This window comes from Mixophyes fleayi, chromosome 7 (assembly GCF_038048845.1).
Source record: "Mixophyes fleayi isolate aMixFle1 chromosome 7, aMixFle1.hap1, whole genome shotgun sequence".
NCBI classification, from domain to species: Eukaryota; Metazoa; Chordata; class Amphibia; order Anura; family Limnodynastidae; genus Mixophyes; species Mixophyes fleayi.
The window spans coordinates 126336950-126353525 of NC_134408.1; the positions used below are offsets into that span (position 1 = coordinate 126336950).

Consider the following 16576-nt stretch of genomic DNA (forward strand, 5'->3'; position numbering starts at 1 on the left):
TTTGTTTTCTATACCGGCTTCGAGTGCATGTGTGACAGACAAGCTAGCCATTTTGTGGGTATGTTGCGATGCAGCCTCTAAATTAATAAGGAAATAACTTTTTCTTATTGGAATAAATGATCCTTAGTGTGCTGGCACCTATCCACCAGCTACTGAAAAGCTAATGACAAGTGGGTTGCACTTCCCCTAATAGAGAAGATTAAGCACTTAGCAGCTGCAGCTACTAAGCATATTTCACAGACCGTGTTCTTGAATAAAATCTATTTCTCATTTTTGCATTTTAAAAATAAAATGCAGAAAATATTAAAGTCACTGATTACGGTGACTAAGTACCTCTATGTTATAGATGGGGTACAGCGATGGTATTGTTTCTTACAAACAGCAGCATTTTCTTTGTGCCACAAGAATATTATGTTCTTAGGCTGGGGCCAGCATTATAATGGTGGCGGCCAGATGGCTTGCTCCAAATGGATGGCAATAGAGCCTATAAATGCTCTGACCTCTATTATAAAAGGCTCTACTATAATAAAAGACTGAATTTGTGGTGTTCTTTAGTGGTGATGGGTTCAGATCAATTTTCCCTTGGACTGAACAGGCTGAGTAGCATAATGACATTTACTTTAGCTTAATCAATGTAGGATTGAAGGAGATACAGAGTATATCTAACAGCTAATAAGGCAGTTAATGCTATTCCCAGAGCTGCACTTCAAGGGCACTAGACAGGGTCGGGGTTTTGTGAGAAAATACAAATGCTTTTAAAAGTACCTTTAAATTCCTTACTATAAGAATATACATTTCATGAGTAAGTTAAAAAACTGTTAAAATAAATCTTGCTTCTGAATAGAAAAGTGCACATTATTTATAACAATAAAAGTGTAATCTATGCAGGAGTACCAAGAGCAAATGAACCTCTTCAATGACCGTCCACATTCACATATTCTCACTGTCCGTTTTCAGATATTCGCTTTAGGCAGATAAAAGCGCGTAGATGTCTCACAGAAAAGGTGAGGCTTAGTCCCCCCTGGATTAAAATCCTCGTCTTGGTGGACATTTCCTCTACTTTGAGCTAACGTGTGCCAGGAACTATACCCTGGAATGTGTACGTAAGCAGCTATTTCACACCTTATAGCTCTAAAAAAATAACCTCTACACGATCCAGGAACTTTGTTCTCCCCATCACATGCCTTGAGGTGCATTGATTAGGAATCATCACTGGTCTTCGTTCTGGGCATACCCCCCAAAAAAAGTCCTGCTGTAACATGTACCCATCTAGTTATTAATTTCTCTTGCTGGATCGGGAGCCATTGTAGATCATACTTTAAACTATCTATCTATGCTTCCACCTTCACTTGCACCAGTATTGAACAACCAGGAGTTTGCCCCTGGACATCCCCATCTTGCTTTCTCCATTGGCAAAATAGTGGCATTAGGATGGTGGCATTTTATTTAGAGGGAGGCTCATGCACCCCTCTTACCAATATATAACTGAGATATAAGCCATCGCAGGGCCTTTTAAATATAAAACTTTATTAACTTTGTACCAAAAAAGAGAGGACATTTCCAGACCCCTAAGATCTTTTATTGCAGCCCCTAAAGTAAATTTCTACTCTGTACAAAGTACTAATGTTTGCTAAACAAGCCCCGACCCCCTAAATATGAACTTAAATTGGAGGCCACAGGATGAGGATTTTTGGTCTGTATTCAGAGTAAAAGTAGCCCAATTCTCTTTTTTGATCTAAACAACAAGAACACATAGAAGATTAACTACAGATGGTATCTGGTTCCCACCATATATGTCTCAGCCTCTCCGTTGTGTTGAGATATTGCTGGTAAGTTGCTCTACCTCTTCTTCTGGTGGACCTGCCCTAAGATTTCGGCTTTCTGGGATGAAGTTTGAAAGCCTCTTCGTCCCTCCTGTAGGGTCTATCCAGTAGGAAGTGATGACAAAATGCAGACAGACAAATTGGCCTCACAGATTCTAAACGCGGCTAAAGGATTAGCAGCAAGCCACTGGAAGCCTACTGAGACACCACCGGTGACCCTACTACATAGCAACATCGGGCACGTGGAAGCCGTGGAGAAAACAGTTACTTGTCTAAATATTAAAACGCAAATTTGTCCACACTTGGGCACTGTACTCGTTTAACAGAAATACCCCTTAAGGTGCTGCTACCCTATGGTTATTCAGACCTTCTTGTACAAATCAAACATAGGCTTACTTATGCGCATTTCTAACCACCAGGGAGCCGTGTATTCCCCTTCATGTCTTTTCTCGCACTTCTCCCCTTTCCCAATCACATGCCAGTTCCCCCCTTACCCAAGCTATTCCCCTAATTATTATACTTCGCTTAATTAATATCACTATTCTCATGCATTACCGTTACAGTGTGAGTTAGCAGACTACACATTCTAAACATTACTAAACATTTTGCTGAAATTTAGCAAGAAATCTGTATATTCTACATGCTACATTCCACAGTACATTAGCCATTGTTGCCTACTTCCAACTTAGGGGGAGACCTCCTGGAATCCTGATACCCGAGTAAACAATTCTACCAAAAGGTGGGTGGGGAAGTCAAGTGTGCAGGTGCGTGATGAAGTTAGTGTCACTATAGGCTCTGTCACTCCCACTTCATGAGACAAACTGCGTCATTAGGATCACGCCTACCTCAAATTTGTGTCACCATACGCTTTGACCTGCCCACTGGATGAGACATACTCAACATCAGCCCATCTATTTTTATATCTAACCATCGTATCTCGTGAAAACAAGGCATGAAAATTAGCTAGGTATGGTTGTAGCCCACGTGAAGCACTTCCATCATTATGAGTATAACACCTGTTATTCAAGATAATGCCGTCTCCTCCTGTGTATGATAAGAGCTTGCTCTTCTACCGCCACTGGACCTAGAGGGGAGGAAGAAGTAAAAGGGACTACCAAGGACCACCTTTAGCTGCTGCCAGACTCAAACTGCTAGGCTTTCAGAATATGCCATGTTCTCCTACCCTTACCTTTTCTTTTAAACTGCTTCCTTGCACTAAGCAGCGCACCCGAGGTGTATGAACATAATACTCAGCTCTCTTATATTACACTATATCCAACAATGCAGACATGTTTAAAAGGCCAATCCTTTCCATTTAATACATCAACATGTCTTCAGTACATTACAAGGGAGTGTCGCACAAGTTTTATCGGCACAGAATGTATATTTTAGTACGGAACTTACGGATATAATTTTACCTTAATAGCTGTAGCATAGTGATGAAAGATTAATGGAATAAGCAATATTAAGCAGCTCTTGCCATTGACTCAAACCATGAGGTTAAACATGTGTTAAGTACAGGGCTCATAAAGAATGATCTGTTCCAAATGGGTTAGCCAAAGCCATGCTTTAATTCACAGAGCAGGGCTGACTTTTGTAATAGTAACAGCAATTATCTTTCCATGTGACCTTCAATTTCACGAAATTGCAACTGTCTGATCTCTGAATTTCAAAACACATTTTTTTTTTTAAGCTTTCACCTCTAAGCATTCATATGTACTTGAAATATTAATCCATCTCTTCCTACTGAAATCTGTAAAGGTCATACCAAGGACTTGATTTCTCAGCTCTGAGATTTGGGTAGTTTATTTTCCCTTCGAAGACCTTGTGACTTCATTGTATTGAATGACTGATAAAGGACAATGACAGGGGACACAGATAAGCCAGTCAAACCACAACTGAATTTCCAGCCCAATGTCACTTTATACTGATAAGGAACAATCATTATTTCTGTAGACAGATCAGACACATCGGGATCGGCAGTGATTAGACATTTTCTCCCTATGGGGAACGTATTTACATACCTTTGTGCAGAGGCTGAGGCATGGTTAGAACCTGAATGAGCAATATCGAGGTCACATCCCGGAAAAGCAAAGGAACCTGCTCCCTGTCTTCATCACTGGTCCTGATGAAGCAAAAATACAACTGTGTTTACAGAAGATCATTTACGGTTATATTTTATGTGCAGACTACTATTTACTATACACACACGATGATTAGAGTCTAAGGGGTTTATTTACTAAACTGCGGGTTTGAAAAGTGGCGATGTTGCCTATAGCAACCAATCAAATTCTAGTTATTTACTTAGTACATACTACAAAATGACAGCTAGAATCAGTAGAGATGTTGTCTATAGCAACCAATCTTTTCAAACCGGCAGTTTAGTAAATATACCCCTAAGCATTAGACCGAGGCTTATTCACAGGGAAAAAGTCAAGGAAGTTAGACGATCGCACATACAGAGCATCAAACAAATGTGTACTTTCCAAATCAGCCAAAACAACACTGAATGCAAACGACTGTCAACTATGCCACCATTTGGCTTTACAATGTCTTAAGCACTATGAAGGGTGAATGTGTAATTTTTGGTTGTCCGTCAAGCTCCATCCTGCTGCTTTGGAGTATCTTCTTTATTTTATGTACTGAACTGTACTGGTTATTAACTTAAAGTGACAAATACACCCATGGAACCTTTATCAGATATTATCAACTATCAGCGCAGTCTGCAGAATGACATATATGTGGATCCATGCAATGACCAGAATTGAGAGGGACAAGTAAAACATACTAGCAAGGCAACTGTGGGCCCAGATCAAATATCACTTTAAAGAGCCCCAATAATCATACAAAGCAAACACACGTTTCTAAACATTTCTGTTCAAGCTCATCAATATACAATTGGCTTCTAATACCAACAATTGGCATTAAAAATCAATTGTTTTTAATCCAATTGTAAATCAACATATGATTACATCACTCACATTACTGTTTTGATCTGACAGAGCAGAAAGGCATTTACAGTACCTGCGCAGTGTAAGACCTTGTGGGGTTGTTTTTTTGGCCACACACACAACCATATGGCAGTGTGTATGGTCATAAAACACCCCCCTGCCTGAGAATATTCAGTGTACGAAGTCACCTTCTGCACAAACAGGCCCCAGAGACGCTGGAAGGGATTACAATAAAGATGCCTTGATCCAATCATTTTTATGACAATTTTTCATCTAATTCAATTGGATAAAGGATCATTGTGGTCATCTCCATTTGCTTATGTTGGATCCATGGTCCCCCACACACAAGCCCATTCTTTAACAGTTACATACAAGAAACAAATAGGGTGAATGATCTGATTGTCACATGACAGCTTTATACTAATTTTTTTGGGTTGGGTAATTGATAAATCTAGGGGGCAACAGAGTTACACAATTCCGGTCACCAAGCCCCTCTAACAGTCCAGGCTGTAAGAATATCCATGACTGAGTAGTACTTCAGACCCCTTGTCTGCACTCAAGAATGGATAGCGTTCATACCTGGACTTTTGGGGAGGGGAAGCTTGAGGGCTGGAGTTGGAAACTGAACTAAAGCCTGGAAGTGAAGGTATTCCTGAAATCTATACTACCTTGAATTTTGAAAATAGGAGACAGAAAGCTTATCTTTCCAGGACCCCAGGGACTGAGAAAGAAGCGCCTTTAGGGCCCCTCAGCAGGATCTATGTCCAACTTGTGACGAGTGAAGGTGGCCCAACATGGATGAGATGTAGGTGATTCGGATACTGATCAGATAGATTCCTACTGAACTACTATTGGGCTTGTCTTGAGGTCATACAGTTGCAATATTGGGCCCGCTGCCCCACGTCACAGTGCAGGACCAATTTAAGAACGGCCAAGAGACAAATGGCCCTTTTGTCTCTTCATTAAAATGGCTATGTATACAAAGGGAAACGATTCATAGGATTTTAAATATTATACCAAGTTTTGAATGGACAAAGCCTCAACATATGGTAAACAAGTAACATCAAGCAATGGTATTCTAGCTCTCAAACCATTGCCATAATAGCTTTATCAAGAATCTGTGTATGCATTTGGATTATTATTGAAGCTGGCAGGCAATCCCCCAATTAGTGTCTCTAAAACACTCGTTCTGTGTAGATTTTCATTGGGCCTCCCACAGTGTTAATCAACAAGGGGCCAGGCCTAACATACGCATCATTGTATACAAAGGTCTTTGCACAAACTCCACAAATTTTCTTATGGTTGATAAACTAATGAACTAATAATTTTTTTTAATGAAAAAAAACAACAAAAAACTGCAAATACTAAACATATCACCTCTTTCTAATGTTATGCATTGTATAAAAACATATTTAAAATAAATAACTGTACAATTTAACCTACTGAATTTGAAGTTGGGACAATAACACATCAGTGGGGGTCAATATGCATGCTTGTCTGTGTCCGATTTTAGAATTCTCAGATAAAGTTCTATTTGCAAAAAAAAAAAAATCCAATTAAGTCTATTACATTTATATACAACAACGTCTACAAAAGGTAGAGTATTTTTCCCCCCTAAACATTTTCAGTGCAGAAACCTTTTGATATCTTGGTAGCACCCTGTCACTGTAGAATGACCAGCTGCATTCAACCTTATAAACAAAATACCACCACCAAAGGCTGGGGATAAAGATTGCCTTCTGGGATTTCTGAAGCTATTCCTTTATACAGTACACTTTCAATTTTAGCAAGAATAAACAAAAGACGTGCACTCAAATTAAGATGCAAATAAGAAATGGGCAAATAAGCTAAAACAGACAGAGTGTTAATTGAAACATCAAGCCCAAGGTACTCCAGAGAGCACGATTCCTGGCACCGCCAACTGGGTCACAAATTGCTATCACAGTGGTAAGCTCAATGCTTTTAGACAAAAACAGCCCTTTAGAGAGTTACAAATTCATGAGCAAGCAGTTTAATGTCTCTCAGATGGCATACTCTGTTAGTTGAACAGTCCACACTGATTAAATGCCTTTAAAAGCCAGCAGAAAAAGCAGAATACTATATAGGAAGAAAAAAAAACATCCAGAGTTTCCTACACCAAAGAAAATATACGGTTATGGTATTGTGCAACAGTGTACAGCAACTATTGCAGTGTAAACCCACTTCTACTTACATGTTTACATCTGCAAGTAGAATAGGACTGAATGTAGATCAAGGTTAGTGCAATATCCATCTTGCTTATTAAAATGGATTTAGCTAGTGTTTAATGTAATAGGGAGCAATGTTGCCTACACCAGTCCCCCTGTTGTCGTTTGTCTGACCACTACATTACCTGGGTAAGTAGGAATAGTACAATAGCAATTAGGACAGAGGATCTGTTTCCAGACAAAAACTAATTTTACATTCCAACATACCTTCCTCTCATTCACCCAGGACCCAGAGGGGGTATATCCCCAAAGACTTGCAGAACTGGTAGTTTAGCAGCTAAAATGTCTTTTCAACCAAGTAACCAGAAACAGTGGTGCAGATATAGTGGAATGTGACACTGGCAGCAACATACCCAATTATTGAATATGAGATTAGATCTTATTCTTCTTAAAGAAATGTAATATTATGACAGAACAGAACAGATAGAAAAAGAAATGTGTTTACAAACCAGACATTACAGTTTACAGAAGAGAAACACAAGATTATAAATTGTTAGATACAGTGACATCAAGACAAATACCTACGTGAATGTGCTATGTGAGTGAACACAGGCATTTAGAGTCCATGGGGATAGATCACTACACTAGAGACGGAGTGGTTAGTTTGTTGAGCATACCTGCTAGACGCATCTAAAGGACTTCACAATCTCCATCAGTTTCTAACCACAGGACCATATATAGAAGCAATGTTATTTAAGGCAAGTATGCAAGTACTAATGGATAATGTAGGCAAGTAAATTTCAGAGAGAAAATGGGCAAGCCAAGGTGTAATGGTCGTGGATGCCAGACTATTTCAGCATGTGGGTAGCAAGATACACGGTAACCACTACACATTGCTGGAATGTTCACACAACATAGTCACAAGTGCGAGACTGAGTCCACTATACAAATAACATCCCATCAAAACTTCCATAGCTATATCTAACAAGCCATGTCAGAGGGTAGAAAGATCCTGCAATAGGTTCAGGAGCATAGCAGTAATTTCAGCTTAATAAAACCTGCTGTTCCAGTCACCAGATCTCAGCCTAATCAAGTTTCTGTGGGCTGAGATGTAAGAAGCAGAGATTCACCACAGCTATGACTTTCGAGTCGGCAACTCACAGTTAGGTAGCTAAGTAGTTGGCCACTCAATGCAGTGGCGGAACTACCACTGATGCGGCAGGTGGGGTGCACCGGGGCCCGTGGAGAAAATGGGGCCCGCTGCATGGTGGATGCAGAGGGTTGGAACTAGCGAGCTGTAGGCCCCCTGGTCCCTTCTCCCCACCGGGGTCCACAGCCAGGGCCGGATTAACCCTAGGGCTAACTGGGCTACAGCCCAGGGGCCTCGGGCATCCAGGGGGCCCTTGAAACTGCTCAGCAGCAGTATTGATTGGTCAGGGGCGGGGGCGCCCCCGGCGTGATGAATGCTGCTGAGCAGTTTCACTGCGGTCCTTCCCCGGCGCGCTGTAATCTCCTTACTGAGGAGATCTCGTGAGTCTTACTCTCACAAGATCTCCTCAGTAAAGAGCGTACAGCGCGCCGGGGAAGGAGGAGAAGGAGGCAAGTGCCGGGGGGCGGCTCGGATCACGGGGGGGGGCCCTCACGGGGGAATGGAGGCCCCCTTAGCCCAGGGGCCTCCATTCCCTTAATCCGGTCCTGTCCACAGCTGGCTAGTTCCGCCTCTGACTCAATATATACCAAGAGTGGCGGCACAATGCTCAGCTCTGTGGTTTTAGAAATGCTTTCAAATGAAATATTTATACACTGATCTATCTTTAAAGCTAAGGAGCCAATACCTGTTTCTATATAAGAAATAAAGGAGAGCTTGCTCCATTTTACCCAAAGCACAAACAGAAGAGAACAAGTTAAAAACAGTCAGATCCACTTGATTTTTCTCAAATAAAACACATTACGCTCTGCAGTGGAACCACAAGACTCTTATGCTGAGCGAGCAAGCAGCATGCTTCACAAAGCAGCTCGTTACATGAGACACAACAGAGTCCATCTACAGCAACAATGACTAAATATTAGATCTATATAGAACATTCAAATAAAAAGACACTCTCTCACATTTAATATATAATATGAACTCAAGGAAAGCACCGGCTTTGTATGTTATGGTATGCCCTACATTCGTACAAAAGAGAGAAAACAATACAAACAACAAAAATAAAACAAAACTTACTCTGAATCTTTTTTCTGCAAAATCTGTGTTAACTTGTTCCAGGGATTGTATTCGGAGTCAATGCTGTACAGCCTCATGTGCATGGCTAAAACATGGAAAAGCTGATCTGCAAAGGAAATCAAAATACGGTGTTACATATATTGCGCAACAATATACCAAATACTTCAACAAGGAATGTAATACTCCACACTGCAGAGAACAATGACCCCCCTGCATAATAAAAAACAAAACATCTAGAACCTACGCATTGATTGTTAAAATTGACTAGCTATTACACATTAAATTATAATGGGTTCTATTGATTATAGTGTTTAGGTAAACCGTTCATATACATGCAAGGACTTGGAAGACTTCTTAGTAACCTACTGGGACTTCATAAAGTAAATACATTATGCAAAAGAGCAAGATGAAATTGACATTGGACATTAGGAAAATCAGCTATGCAGGGCAGATAACCAATCACTTGCTCAGACTACTTATCAACTGCACAGCATGCTGGGAGTCTTACAGTCATAGACTGCAGAGTGCTACATATCACCTCTGTGTAGCGAGAGACAACTTTGACTGTTATTGCGAGGAGTTGATCAAACATGAATAAGACGAATAGCAAAGTCATGGGTATAGAGAAGGGAATTATGAGATAGAGATAAAAGACACTGCAACTCTACTGAATGGTAGCAGAGGACTTAGGAGTCTATTTGTGACCCCAACATGGTCAGTATCAATATTTAAAGTCACAGCAATACATAATTAAGTACCACTGCAATCTACCATGCAGGAGCAGCTACTCTGGAAGACCAACCATCCAAGTCCTAACGCCGCTTACCCCTCCTCCACAAAGTATTTTTTTCCACTTCACTGGCAGCCTAACGCTCCCAGTGAACGTAGAGAGTGCAGTGCGCTTTCACCAGTGAGGAATCCAGTGAAGTCAGAGAAGCATTAGCTTGATCCCATTGAAAGGGATAGGTTAATTGGCTGCTAACAAATTGACCGTAGTTTGAGTGAGTGTGTGTGTGTGTGTGTGTGTGTTAGGGAATTTAGACTGTAAGCCCCAATGGGGCAGGGACTGATATGAGTGAGTTCTCTGTACAGCGCTGCGGAATTAGTGGCGCTATATAAATAAATGGTGATGATGATGATTGAAAAAGACAAGTAAACGTCATCCTGAGATGACGCTGCCTTGCTTTCCTCAGCTTAATAAATTGCCTAATTCTGCTGCCCCCCCATGGAGGGTCTATAGGGACAGCGGTAATTAGGTTTATGCCACAGAAGGCCCTGATTTCTCCATCATTACCCATTTAATAAGGAAAAGCGGTAAAAGAGCCTTTTGCAGGCGTTGAACCCCACCGCTTGTTAAATAGACTCCTTAGTAACAGTTTTATAGAAGCTAAAAAAAAAATCCATCAAAAGTACATTAAATCATTCCTTAATATTCCTATTAGACAACAATAATTGGACAAATATGGTTATTATGCCTTTAAATAAAATCACGTTTTGCTATTCATGACAATGTCCAGCTTTCTTCTGGTTATATACGTTTTTAACTGTACTCATTTTAATTCTCTGCAACAGTACCCAAACTGTTTTAATGTTTATAGATGGTAATTTAGTAAAATCCACGGAAAATAACATTCATTGATGCCAATGTGACATTTAAAGCACAAACAAAAAGTATAAAGTTCAAATGTCTCTTCCGTTCTGCATGCAGCATTCATCCTGCAAGCAGTCTATTAATATTCACAGTCCTTTAAGGCACATTTCTCTTATACATGGATCTGTGTTAACACTGCCACCTAGTGTAACTTTAACTTCACAAACTTCAAAACACAATTGGTTTTCCTTTTGATGTGAAATGGAAAGTTACACTACATATAGTATTAAAAAGCTCAATTACTATGATATAATATGCAATAAGAAAAACTTATTCATTATATAAGTACTATCCAACATGTAACTTCAACAATGTATTTTTATTTATATATAAAATATATTTATGCTGCAAACTTTTAGTAGTTTTTCCATGAAAAAGGATTACATTTTATATGATCCCAAGTCTTTATTCTTATACAAAAATTTATTATGAGCTACGCTAATGAAAAGCCATTCTCTGCTTGAGCTAAAACCAGCAATTTCTATAAACTCACTCGAGGACACTTGTGGGTAAATGCAGCAAAGTGCATCAAAATATAAATCATTTAGAGTCAATCTGAATAGTAAATGTATCTTTACATTTAATTTTGATTTAGAAGGAAAGTCACACTGTTTTTTTCCCCCCATAAACACCCCCCTTGGTAACAAGATCATTGGCGGATCATTGTTATTTTTTCTGCTGCCTTCTGGTGGAAATAAAGGACATAGTAGAGCAGTTTACAATATATTTCCCTTTTCTGTTTTGTGGAGAACCTGGTCAACCTGTATCCAGTAGCGAGTTTTAGTTTGAGTTTCTACGTCCCTCTTTCCTTATTGACAGCATGCAGTCACCAGAGGTCTGTGACCTTTCTGGCCAACAGAGCATGGAAGACAAGTCACATTATTTATTTATTATTTTAATCTCCTTGAACGCCATAATAAGCTGTTAAGCCAATAGTTTAAACTATAGTTTTGTGGGAAATTAGCCCTTAAGTAAAGATTAAAAGATTAAAATTCTTCGTTTTTTATTTCGAAAGGCAAAGCTAATATTACAACAGGAGTATGTACATACATTTTGCTTAAAGAATGCATTTTACATGATTTAACTTGTGCTGGGTGTTTTTTGGCTCCTTAAAACCATATCCCTTTCCTTAAAGGGGTTTTCCAACAGCTTACCCTTGCCCAAAACTTATCTGCTGGACCTGCTAAATAATGCAGCATCACACAGCAGGTACAGTCATGGCCAAAAGTTTTGAGAATGCCATAAATATTATTTTTCACAAAGTCTGCTGCCTCAGATTTTATGCTGGCAATTTTCATATACTCCAGAATGTCAAAGTCCCTCTTTGCATGACAATGAACTTTATCCCAAAAACAACATTTCCATTGCATTTCAGCACTGCCACAAAAGGACCAGCTGACATCAGGTCAGTGATTCTCTCGTTAACAGAGGTGAGAGTGTTGACGAGGACAAGGCTGGAGATCACTCTGTCATGCTGACTGAGTTAGAATAACAGACTGGAAGCTTTAAAAGGAGGGTGGTGCTTGAAATCAATGTTCTCCCTCTGTTAATCATGGTTACCTGCAAGGAAACACGTGCAGTCATCATTGCTATGCACAAAAAGGACTTCACAGGCAAGGATATTGCTGCTAGTAAGATTGCACCTAATGCAACCATTTATTGGATCATGAAGAACTTCAAGGAGAGAGGTTCAATAGTTGTGAAGAAGGCTTCAGGGCACCCAAGAACATCCAGCAAGTGACAGGACTGTCTTGTAAAGCTGATTCAGCTGTGGGATCAGGGCACCACCAGTGCAGACCTTGCTCAGGAATGGCAGCAGCCATGTGTGTGTGTGTATCTGCACGTGCAGTGAGGCGAGGACTTGGAGTCATTTTCTCTGATGTTTTGCTTTCAGATTGTTTGGGGCATCTGGAAAAATGCTTGTCTGGAGAAGGAAAGGTGATCGATACCATCAGTCCTGTGTCATGCCAACAGTAAAGCATCCCGAGTCCATTCATGTGTGGGGTTGCTTCTTAGCCAAGGGAGTGGGCTCACTCACATTATTGCCTAAGAACACAGCCATGAATAAACAATGGTACCAAAACATCCTCCAAGAGCAACTTCTCCCAACCATCCAAGAACAGTTTGGTGACCAACAATGCCCTTTCCAGCATGATGGAGCACCTTGCCATAAGGCAAAAGTGATAACTAAGTGGTTCGGAAATCAAAACAGTGAAATTTTGGGTCCATGGCCAGGAAACTCCCCAGACCTTAATCTCATTGAGAACTTGTGGTCAATCCTCAAGAGGTGGGTGGACAAACAAAAACCCACAAATTCTGACAAACTCCAAGCATTGATTAGGCAAGAATGGGCAAGAATCAGTCATTATGTGGCCCAGAAGTTGATTGCCAGCATATGTGGCCCAGAAGTTGATTGTCAGCATGCCAGGGCGAAGAGGTCTTCAAAAAGTTGAGTCAACACAGCAAATATTGACTCTTTGATAAACGTAATGTAATTGTCAATAAAAGCCTTTGACACTTATGAAATGCTTGTAAGTTTACTTCAGTATACCATAGCAACATCTGACAAAAAGGACTAATAACACTGAAGCAGCAAACTTTGTGAAAACCAGCATTTGTGTCATTCTCAAAACTTTTGGCCATAACTGTAGCATAATCTGCCCAATGTTCTTCAATGGGGCTCTGTTCATCATCATGTTATTTATATAGCATCACTAATTCTGCAGCGCTGTACAGAGAACTCATTCATATCAGTCCCTCCATTGGAGCATACAGTCTAAATTCCCTAACACAGATAGACTGACTAGGGTCAATTTTGATAGCAGCCAATTAACCTACCAGTATGTTTTTTGGAGTGTGGGAGGAAACTGGAGCACCTGGAGGAAACCCACGCAAACACAGGGAGAACATACAAACTCCACACAGATAAGACCATGGTCAGGAATCCAACTCATGACCCCATTGCTGTGAGGCAGAAGTGCTAACCACTAGGCCACTGTGCTGCAACTCTGTTGAAGACTTGACAAAATCCATGGGGTAAATTTAGCAATCTGTAAGTTTCTGGCAGGCTTGAAAAGTGGAGATGTTGCCTATAGCAACCAACCAGATTCTAGCTATCATTTTGTACAATACACTAAATAAATTACAGCTAGAATCTGAATGGTTGCTATAGGCAACATCTCCACTTTTCAAACCTGCCAGAAACTCACTGCTTAATAAATTGACCCCCAACAGTCTTCCATTTTTGTAAGCTCATGATGTGATACAACTTCTGGCTTCAAGTAGGGTGGTTGCCCTATAGGTCACATATATTCTTAATATATCCTTTACTCTGTGGCTGGGAAAACAAGCAGGCAAAGTTCCAGCATAACGGAGACACACAGAAAAATCTGGAACATCTTTTAGACAATTTTAGTACAAGGAGCTAGTGGGTTATCAGGCAGCATTTATAGAGCTGCCATATAAAGAGCTGTAGGTTTTAATCATGAGCTGGCACAGAATGTTACAGATATAAAATAGAATGAGTGACCTCACATTATGTTAAGGTTTAAAAGTAGCATCCAGCATTCAAGTAACTGATGGAATTGAAGAGTGATAACATGTAATATAAAACTGCTAGATTTTGTGTCAAAGAATTGGAATTGTACTTTTAATTTGTAAGGAAATAAAAATATGCATCATATTAACATGGTAGCCCCTTTAAGTCTCACTGAATTTTCAGAGTATAATATAAAATAATGAATATGATGGTCAATAAATAATTTCTCTGTAGATAAAATGTGTAGGAATTTGGACAGTAAGCTCAGTGAGAGATTAACTAAATTAAAGGCATCAAAGAGCACACGCAGTCTCAGGAAACCTGCTGAGCATATCAAGATCTGTTTCCATCAGATAATCCAATTCCCTTCCTGTATCCATTTAGGATAACCTTCTAAATAAAATTTTTTGCTAAACATTGCTATTGAAAGCTGTTCGTATCGTCAATTAACAAGAAGGTGTAATGGGCTCACGGCAGCTTCAAAGACACATCTGTCATCATCCCTCACACAGGGCCTGTGCATTTATATAGAAAATATAAAACTTCAAAACAATCACCTTCATATTTCAAGTTTTAAGTGATCTCTGCACCAGGGACAGAAGTTAACAATGTGTACCAGTTAGAGATAACAGCAATACAGAGAAACAATTGAAATAATTTATCTTCTTGGATATAATAGTAATGATATATATACAATATATAATGTCCTATTTGATATACAATTTTGTGGAGAATAATGACCTTTTATTGAATGGGGAATTATATATCTTTGATGTGTCAAAAAAAGATATGGTAGGTATAGGAATTTGGGGCTATTTCTGAACAGACTGATTCACACTCAGATGAGTTTCCTCCCCACACTTGTATACACACTGCCCCCCTGAGTGACCACCCATGGAGCATGGTTAAAACCCCTGCTATGTTATGGAAAATGGTCAGTTTTGTGGGGAACCAATGTAATTGAAAAGCTGTCATAAGTCTGCAATTTCCGGGCAGATTTAGTGCCTTGTTTCTGTATTTTAATTAGGGTTATAAAATATTTATTTTATTGCCTTTATTTTTATGTAATTTATTATATATATATATATATATATATATATATATATATATATATATATATATATATATATATATATATATATAAAGAATCAGTTTTCCCATCCTTTCGGATGTAATAATTAAAAAAAATGCAGAATACAATACTGATAATATAATAGAAAACAGATCAAAACATGTAATGAAACAAAAACCTAAACAGGAAAAGTAAATGAATGTGATTGTTACAATATATCCTAGTAGGTTAAATGAACGGAGAAAGCAATTAACTACTTAAAATGTAAACTGGTGCAGTCGCTGATCTAATTAGATCTCTGATACCATGGATTAAACAATTAACATACTATTCCTTATTAGCCAAACCTGGAGCGATCGACAACTGTAATTACAAGTTACATTATAGCTGATTTCATTGCTGACAAGTAATGTAAGGCTTCCTAATGCAAATATATATACTACAATATATCTTACCATACAATCATCTATATTTATTTTGTTTTAAAATTAAATTCTTTCACACTAGACAGTCTAACTATCGGATATATCTTGCTCTGTACACCGAAATGCACTTTAACCTTATTTTTGTATACATTTCAGCTTTGTAATTGTCTACTGCAGGGCTGAACAAACCCCAAGGCCCAGGTAGCTAATTTACTTAAATGTGTTATTGCTAATGTTTAACTTTTGTGAGTCCTTTCCATTGGTGTCCATAAAAGCATATCCGGCTTCTTGAAATATCCAGCTTGCTCCTTGATTTCACTGACTGACTATGGTATTCTACATAGAATTACCTACAGATAAATGTAGGTTAATTTAATACAGTTCTTACCATCTTTTATAAAAAAAAAGTGTTGCTGAATCTGCTTACATTTTAAAAATCTGGTGTAGCATGTCATTGGTGGTATAGCCAGGTTCCAAAGTAACTAAAATATGACAGAGAGCAGGAAAGGAGGTGGTAGATACAACTCCCTAGGTGTGCCCACTGTCTGCATAAATGGTTATTATAAATCGTCATCTAGCATAGGTTTTCCCCTGTATTAGACAACTGAGAAAATAGACATTCTGGAGTCTAGAATGCCTTTAGGGGGTCTAACCGCTACTTAGTAACAACATACCCAACTACTGTTTTGTAGCACAAATTGATGTT

At 39.2% G+C, this 16576-nt stretch overlaps 1 protein-coding gene across 8 annotated transcripts in view; it reads right to left on the minus strand.

The window, feature by feature from the left end:
- UBR3 (ubiquitin protein ligase E3 component n-recognin 3) overlaps positions 1–16576 on the minus strand; it is a 112821-nt gene that overhangs the window by 16561 nt on the left and 79684 nt on the right. For 5 of the 8 annotated variants that reach the window (XM_075180674.1, XM_075180673.1, XM_075180676.1 and 2 more), the window contains 3 exons: positions 9185–9290; positions 6218–6304; positions 3848–3948 (listed from right to left, as the gene is read on the minus strand). In XM_075180674.1, coding sequence (XP_075036775.1) covers positions 3848–3948; positions 6218–6304; positions 9185–9290 — 294 coding nt within the window. The remainder of the gene's footprint in view (positions 1–3847; positions 3949–6217; positions 6305–9184; positions 9291–16576) is intronic. The other 3 variants (XM_075180677.1, XM_075180679.1, XM_075180678.1) reach the window with 1 other exon arrangement.